Source organism: Carassius gibelio, chromosome B6 (genome assembly GCF_023724105.1).
Source record: "Carassius gibelio isolate Cgi1373 ecotype wild population from Czech Republic chromosome B6, carGib1.2-hapl.c, whole genome shotgun sequence".
Taxonomy (NCBI): Eukaryota; Metazoa; Chordata; class Actinopteri; order Cypriniformes; family Cyprinidae; genus Carassius; species Carassius gibelio.
The window spans coordinates 26,960,137-26,968,896 of record NC_068401.1 but is presented as its reverse complement, the minus strand read 5'-3'; the positions used below and the strand labels follow the sequence as shown (position 1 = coordinate 26,968,896).

The 8,760-nt window shown below is 39.3% G+C and overlaps 2 protein-coding genes across 2 annotated transcripts; one reads left to right on the top strand and one right to left on the bottom strand.

The window, feature by feature from the left end:
* The first annotated feature begins 1,139 nt into the window (after positions 1–1,139).
* LOC127959007 (kelch-like protein 41b) lies at positions 1,140–5,531 on the top strand. The gene is made up of 6 exons (XM_052558011.1): positions 1,140–2,356; positions 3,197–3,354; positions 3,457–3,564; positions 4,075–4,260; positions 4,741–4,887; positions 5,024–5,531. The coding sequence occupies exons 1-6, from the start codon at positions 1,253–1,255 to the stop codon at positions 5,133–5,135; spliced, it is 1,815 nt and encodes a 604-aa protein (XP_052413971.1). The 5' UTR covers positions 1,140–1,252; the 3' UTR covers positions 5,136–5,531.
* Positions 5,532–6,916: 1,385 nt separating this feature from the next.
* On the bottom strand, positions 6,917–8,631 carry LOC127960161 (E3 ubiquitin-protein ligase RBBP6-like). The gene is made up of 5 exons (XM_052559749.1): positions 8,187–8,631; positions 7,898–7,997; positions 7,758–7,794; positions 7,212–7,253; positions 6,917–7,009 (listed from the first exon to the last, which is right to left on the bottom strand). Exons 1-5 carry the CDS (start codon positions 8,344–8,346, stop codon positions 6,917–6,919), a joined length of 432 nt encoding a protein of 143 aa, XP_052415709.1. The 5' UTR covers positions 8,347–8,631.
* Between the last annotated feature and the right edge of the window lie 129 nt (positions 8,632–8,760).

The following is an 8,760-nucleotide window of genomic DNA, read 5'->3' as shown; positions in this document are numbered from 1 at the left end:
AATATATAAAAAATGATTGCATGAAATACCATGATTTGTTTAAATGTAATTAATTAAATGCAATTAAACCAACCCCAAACTTCTGAGCAAACAGCATCCAAAATGAAAACCCACATGCTGAATAAACCTCAGCTAACCTCAGTCAATTAAACTGGTATGTTTTTCATTCGTCATCATCAATATCTCCTCATGCTTCCTCTTTAACGGTCTCACACATCTGTCCCTTATGCTTTGACTTCAATTGCACATGTCTCCTTCCACCAACACCTTTCTGCCCGCTTTAATTTTAGTATTAGTATGTGACTGGTGCTCTCCTCTGAGCCCTGAGATCATTCTAGAACCATTTGAGAGAGTTGGGAAAACGAAATCCTGCATATTTATGATGGCTCTTTTGAATAGCACTAATGAATCTCAAATTATTAGTCTGAATTGTATTTATAATGACCCCAAATACTGTTTAACCAGGAAGAGATCATCTTTGATATCACATTTGAGGTATTAGTTTTTTAGCTGTTTTCCTCACAGAATTTGCAAAAGGTTTACCTTTAGAGGTGCATCTGGTGTAGTAGCTTTAAAAGTTCCACTTTGGGTGGTAATATGTAACCTCAATGTACTACCTTTAACCTTTTATTGGTAAAATATGTACAAAAATGTCCCTTCGAGGGTGACTTTGAAGCTGCTGTATCCCTAAAGGAAATTTGTGCACTATTTACTGAGAGTGCACAAGTATGTCCAGCTACACTAAGAGTTTTGTCTCCTCCCAGGATCTGACGCATGCATAATAAAGTTCACAGCTGAAAATGGCTCATCACCTGTTGTAGTCGCAGCTGTCTCCAAACACTGCTAGTTAACCCTTCATTTATGTGGGGAATTAAACTCAAAGACACTTGCATAAAAACTTGTGGACAAAGCATAGAAGAAAGGTCTGGGATTGGTAAATTTTGCTGAGATGTAAGTCTCCTCAGAGCTTTATTCGTCCTGCCCCATCGTGACAGCTGCTGTCTAGAATGGCCATCACACTGGGATCCCTTTCTTCACAACTAAGATTGAGGGATGACAGAGGCAGTGGGGGTGGACAAGAGCGAGAGGGTTATATTTAGAATGGTAGGATTAAATAACAGCCTCTGCACTCTGGGAATCTTTTTAGCACTCTGTCCTTTTCCAGCCTGGCCGGTGTGGCGAGCAGACCTGGAGCCACCTTCTCCCCTTTTTCTTCTCTAGTCTGTCAATTCCCATCTTGAAACGCAACAGCATGGATCCTAAAGCCATAAAGGATGAGCTGCGGCTGTTCCAGAGCACCTTGCTTCAGGATGGACTGAAGGAACTTCTGAATGAGAACAAGTTTGTGGACTGCACTTTGAAAATCGGCGACCGCTGCTTTCCTTGCCACCGCCTGATCATGGCCGCCTGTAGTCCTTACTTCAGAGAGCTCTTCTTCTCTGAAGACGGCAAGGAGAAGGAAAGTGGCAAGGAAGTTATTCTGGATGACGTTGATCCAAATATCATGGATATGATCATCCAGTATTTGTATTCTGCTGAAATTGATTTGACAGATGACAATGTTCAGGAGATCTTTGCAGTGGCAAACCGATTCCAGATTCCCTCAGTGTTTACAGTATGTGTGAACTATCTCCAGAAGAAGCTGTCTCTGTTTAATTGTCTCGCCGTCTTCAGGCTCGGCCTGGTCCTCGGTGTTCCCAGGCTCGCCATAGCGGCACGAGATTTCATCGCTGACCGGTTCGAAACCGTGTCGGCTGAGGACGAATTCCTTCAGCTGGCACCTCACGAGCTCTTTGCTCTGATTGGTGGAGACACTCTTAACGTGGAGAAGGAGGAGGTTGTGTTTGAGTCGGTGATGAAGTGGGTGCGCAACGACAAGGCCAAGCGTGCCAAGAGTCTGGGCGAAGCATTCGATTGCATCCGCTTCCGCCTTCTTCCAGAGAAGTACGTTCGGGAGAAAGTCGAGACCGATGACATAATCAAGGCAGATCCAGAACTCTTGAAGAAGCTGCAAATCATCAAAGAAGCCTTCGGTGGAAAACTCCCCGAGAAGAAACCCAAAGAGAAGAAGGAAGGAGAGGCTGGAGCAGAGGAGGAAGAGGAGCTGCTGCCGGGTTACTTGAACGATAATCGTAGACTGGGGATGTACGGACGAGACCTGATCGTCATGATCAATGACACGGCCGCTGTGGCGTACGACGTGGCAGAGAATGAGTGTTTTCTGGCTGCCATAGCAGAACAGGTGCCAAAGAACCATGTGAGTCTCTGCACCAAGAAGAACCAGCTCTTTATCGTTGGTGGCCTGTTTGTCGATGAAGACAGCAAAGATTCTCCTCTGCAGTGCTACTTCTACCAGGTACAAAATGACTCTAAAACAAGGTGCTGGTGTAATGGTAACCACACTAGTTTTCTTAATTAAACTTGCTTTACCAGAAGGGATCTCTATGGTCTTGACCAAGAGGATCATGCTGGTCCACTAGCTAGACAAGTACCAGCATAGAATCTTTATGATCTGTTCATGGATCCTTGTACTGAATTAACTTTAATCTGCAAACTTCAATCTTTGCAAACTTTAATCTGCAAACTTCACCTTGGTACTTTTCAAGTTAACTTTTTTCTTATATCCTATATTTAAGGTCTCTGAATTGAGCTGCTTTTATGGTGACACTTTTCATTGTAATTTGTTAACACTGCATAACATGAACTAACAATGATCAGTACTTTTTTCAGGATTTAGGTTAATTTTATATTCTACCTAATGCATTTACATTTTTCAAATTAACAAGAATGCATTATAAACAAATATGAATTAACTATGTATATCAAGTCAATTCATTTCAATGCATGTGGTTTCAAAGAAGCGTTTCAGAAAATCAAGATGTTACTATAATAATATCATATGAATTTAGCAGATTAGAGCTGGAGTTCAAACCTTGCGACAACATAATCTAGTAGTTTCGTTTATATATTACAATATGTGAATATGCTGTTTATATGAGGATATATCTAAATTAGGTGATAATGCAACATTTGATAATATATGAAAACATTATTAGTCTACAATATTATAAATTTGTTTATAAATGAAAAGGAATGTATATTAATAAATCTGTTAATTATTAGTTAATGATAGCTACATATTGTAAGGTATTATTGGAAATGATTTGTCATTTTAAAACTATTCTATCACATCCAGCTGGACAGTATTGCTGCTGATTGGAAGGCAATGCCTCCTATGCCCAGCCCTCGATGCCTGTTCAGTCTGGGGGAATCTGAAAACCTGCTGTTCGCCATCGCTGGCAAAGACCTGCAGACCAACGAGTCCCTCGACTCCGTCATGTGTTATGACACTGAGTATGAATTCAAAAGCTTTGTCTGTCCAGCTGCTGATTCTGCCCTTCACACTTGACTGCTGGCTCGGATCTGTGGCTTCAATAGTATTTTATGTCATTACAGAAAGATGAAATGGCACGAGACCAAGAAACTTCCTCTGCGTATTCACGGCCATTCAGTTGTCTCGCATAACAACATGGTGTACTGCATCGGAGGAAAAACAGATGACAAGTAAGTGTGTGTGTGTGTGCGTGCATGCGTGCGCACGCAACTGAGATAATTTTTATTCAAGAACATATGGTGCTTGCAGCTTTCTGTGATCCATCAATCTTATGTATAATGTGAAACTTAACGGGCTCTTATCATGAGGAACAAGGATGGATCTTTTCAACAGCTTGATGAAACTTTATCTTCAGTCCTAAGCATTTATTTACTTTTATTCACAGCTATGACTAAACATCAGAAGAACTAGTAAAAAGTAAAGAAAATTTGCCAACCTGTGAACTGATTTTGATGTGTAGCACCTACATCTCTGCATGCTTGAATCAAGTGGTTAAGATAAAATTGATATAAATACATAATAGAAAATTATACAATTATACATAGTTAAAAATGAAGAACAGCCCCTTTTAAGTCAGGTAAGTCAGACTGAGATGAAAGATTACACTTTTTTTAAAGTAACATGAACCAATGTATATAAAAATCTTAAAGTGAATAAATCTCTTTTTTTGTCTCTCACAGCAAAGCTCTTAATAAAATGTTCATGTACAACCACAAGCAGTCAGAATGGCGAGAACTGGCTGCTATGAAGACGCCAAGAGCGATGTTTGGTGCCGTAGTTCATAAGGGAAAAATCATTGTAACTGGGGGAGTGAATGAAGACGGACTGACGCCTTTATCTGAAACCTACGACTTTGGAACAAACAAGTATGGTTTCTCTCCAGCGTTATTTAGTTTATATATATATAATATTTTATTATTTTAATATTAACATTTTAAAATATTTTCATTTATTTTTGTTTCAATTTTAGTAATTTTAGCTTTAGGTTTTATTTATTTTTATATCACTTTTAGTTTAAGTAACATTTTATTTCAGTTAGATTCCAAGACAACATCTCTAAATTAGTTTTCTCAAGTTTTTCCATCTTATTATTTTATTTTATTACAGCTTTATTTCAATTATAAAATTTTGTTTAAAGTTCTAAATTTAGCTAACAATAACAACTAAGAAACAAAATAGATTCTATGCGATTTACAGGTTTGCTTGTGAAATTAAACAATAATGTTGTATCTACAGAGATGTACCATTCTAGGTGTCGTCTTCCTGTGCTTATCCATCCCTTCACTGCTTCTGCGTGTAAAAATTAAAAATGTATTTTGTATTACATTAATATTATCCGCTCTCAGGTGGGACACATTCACAGAGTTCCCTCAGGAGCGCAGCTCGGTGAATCTCGTGAGCACCGGGGGAAACCTCTTTGCCATTGGTGGCTTTGCTATTGTAGAGCTGGAGGACAAAAACATCGGACCCTCCGAGATCACTGATGTGTGGCAGTAAGTCATCCTGATTCTGTGTCCAGCCGTTCCTGAAAGTGAAAAAAAAAAATTCAATTAATTAGTCAAGTTCCAAAAAAGAGTCCAGGAATAGAACTGGATGTCAGTTTATGTATTGACCGGTTTTCTTTCACAGGTATGAAGAAGACAAAAAGACATGGAGCGGCATGCTGAGAGAGATGCGCTATGCTTCCGGATCCTCCTGTGTTGGTATGCGTCTGAATGCTGCCAGGATGCCCAAACTTTAAATCAAACACTTTTTTATTTTTGTCCCCCCCCCCCCCCCCCCCCCACTGTCGTCGCGTGACCTTTGACCTCAGTACACAGCTGTCTGTGGTCAATTATATCTAGTCTAAAATGAGAAGCCAAACGAACTAAACCCTTTTCATAAAAGTGCAAAAGCTTTTGGGTTCCCTAAAGTGTTTTACTTTTACATTTTAGACAAACACAGGTTAATGTGAAATGTGTGTGTATGTGTGTGAACATGAGCCATTTCTCATTTAATGCCTTGACAGAACCATGCAAGCAAGAACAGGAACATTTCTGCATTGTTATTATAGTGTAATAAAAATGAACCCTAGTTCTCTACTTCAAAAATACTAAAATATGTGCATTTTTTGTAAAATAAACATTTTTAAACCATATCAACTTGTGTGTGTGATTTAAGCACATAGATTTCACTGGCTGGTCGGTTAGTTTACCTATCAGTTTCTCCATGCATCCCAGTTTTAACACTTCTTTCTTTATCACTATTTGATTTTGTTTCTACAACCTTTTACTAATTACTAAATTATATATATATAAATTCATGTTTGTTTCTAGCAAATAGAAAATATAGTTGATACAAAACAACTTGTTTTATTTATTTTTTTGTTTTGTTTTTGTGTTTTGCTGCTAGTGTTTCTTTGAGATCTTGAAATCAATGCTTCACAAGGTTTGTCCAATACAGGACTGAAAGCCTCTCAGTAGCGTGGTCTCTTCTGGTCTGTATATCTATTAAGAGGAGATCTGGAGCGGGAACGATTCCCTCTCACATCCCGACGCCTCTTTGATTTTTGGTTGGGAGACCGGGATCGACAGCTGTAGGAGTGCAAAGATCTGGTTCCATTCCTAAAATGATTCACCTCCTGTGTGAGAAAGAATCAGAAAATAGCTCTGAAGATGCAGAAGATGAACTACAAGAAGAAACAGGGTTTAAGGTCTTACTTGACGCAAAGCAGTGTTTGCAGTCAAACTGTCAGGAGAAACATCTGACTGTCTGCAGGATGGACAAACATGTCCGTCAGACTCCAGCAGACACGTTCTGATACCTGACACCAAAAGATTGTCAGAAACAGCCTGTTTGCTTCTGACTGATGTTAGTTTGATCAGACACTCACATTCGTCACAGGAGCTGCTCCTGCAGCAGGGAATCATCACGGCATCCGTCAGCAGATCCTTACAGATCAGACACAGCAGCGCGGCAGGAATCAGATCGGATGAGGATGAGGAAGGGGATGAAGGCTCATTCTGGGGTGAGAAGGGCGGCTTCTCTTTCTTCCCAGTGGCATAGGCATCGCTAAACAGTTCAAACACAACATGATTAAAGCAAAAGACTCAAGTACAAGGCAAGACCAAGTACAGTAAACTCACGCATCCATAACGGGAATGACGTATTTCCCACTACTGTCCATCATGACTCCCTTTCTGTCAGGATCATCCACCTCCACCAGGAAACTACGAGGAATCCCTGCGCATTTCCGCATGCGTTTAAGAGGAGCATGATTTTTGTCCTGTGAATTCATGAATGACATTCAGTCTCTGAAAGACTGACGGAGAAAAGAGCTCAAGTTCACAGCAGCTGTGATCTCTCAAAGCCCAGTTACCGCATTGCTCAGACAGTTTTTAATGTGATGTCCGGGAATCCTACAGCGGAAGCAGATGTAGTTTGGGGGATGCAGTCCGATCAGCTTCATCGCGTCACTGATGAATGTCAGAACATGAGCAACTCTCATGTGTCACAGATTCAATCAGATCAATATCTGAACACTCACCTGCTGGAATAATAGCACAGACTGGACTGGTACATCACAGCTTTGAGTTTGTCCTCCTCTGATGCATTTGCCTCAGCCAGATTCTCAGTCTGTTTCACAGGCATTTGCATGTTTTAACGTTTAGCACTGAGACACTCTAACCTCCTGGAAGAAGCTGCTTGTGTGTCGTTGTGGATCAGAGTACATGGTGTATGAATCTCCGCACTCATTGTCTTCATAACTACACTTCGTATGCAAACTCTGAAGTTCATTACAGTGCAGCAAGAGTGTGTTTCTCACTGTTTTCAATACCTTCAGAAGCAGATCCAGTGAAACTGCTGAAGAATCACCAACCTGCTGCTGAAATAAACATGAACACAAGACGAGTTTTACCTCTGTGAGAAGACACAAGGCTTATTTAGGACAATAGTGAGGTCAGTCATGTAGAGTTTGGAGACCAGAGACATGAACAAGACACACAGAGACATAGATGAGACATGAATGAGACACTCGTCTACAGAAACCCAATCAGAATAAAGACGCACAGCCTTGAACCGTCAGGGAATTAATAATAGTTTTATTGTGTGATGTTCCAGTAATCATACAGCAAATGTTGTTATTCATACAAAAAAATGTAAGATAAAATGCAAGCAGATAGAATGAAAATTTAGTGGAAATGGGCTTACCTTCGAAAAACAAAAACAGTGTAACATTAAACAAATTAAACGTGGTTTTCTGTAATTTACTGGAGAAGCCATTCGACAATGTTAGGGTACACAAATAACCATACGGATTTAATATTCCCTTCCGAATAATGTTAATAAACATAAAGACCAATGCAAACATTTTTCTACATACTGTTTGTGAAGATCCACATGATGGTTCAAGCCAATTACTGCAAAACCAAACAGCAAAGAGTCCAAATGACTAAAACACCAATGACACATCTTCATATTGTATATAAATGATGAAAGGTGTGCTTATGTCACGTGACTTACTTGACAAATCTTGTGTTTGTGGATTTGAGCCCAGCAGCAGGGATTCGTCTGATGATGACTGATGTGTTGTTGGGAATGAGAGCTTCATCATCAGTGTATTCTGACAGCAAAAACACCAATAAAACCATTAGTTTCACTCGCACAGTACCATAGTATTCTTTGAGTGACATTAAATATATCAAAATACCAAGATGGAATCCCATACATGTCATGGTTACTGCTTATTGAACATAAAAGCATTAACTTTAATTGATGTTCTGAAAGTTTAAGGTTAGTTTATTGCACTCACCTTCATTGGTTTGCGCGCAGCTGATCTGCAAATCACAGAGCATCAGTCTCTCGCGCTTCATAATTTTTTGTTTTAACTCTCTCACAGTGATGTGAACGCTTTCAAACGGGATCGTGTCGTGAGAGAGTTTACTTCGAAACTTATAATGAACACAAGGCATGTTTACACCGTTCGGATTTCGTCACACAAAACAAAACTGGTCTAAACGATCACAATTGCGAAGGGAAAATCCAGCAATCGTTCGATTAACTCAGCTATCAGCTCAATAATCGTCGCAAGGTGCTGATAAAAACATAGATATTTATAATATTTATGAGACGGTCAGATTTAAATAAACACGCAAACAGAACGTTGCCATGGATACTGTTCAAACGTGTCCAAATAACATCCGCGATGACGCGAGACGCACCTGAATGCTGAAAAACTTGAAATTCTGTAAAACCGTATTAAAAATATGTAAAAAAAATATTCATAAGTATTGATCTTTAAGAATAAATATTAATATGAATAATTATTCATCTTTATTCATATGGTTTAATGAATGTTTGTGTGCTTTTTAATAAACCAATTATTA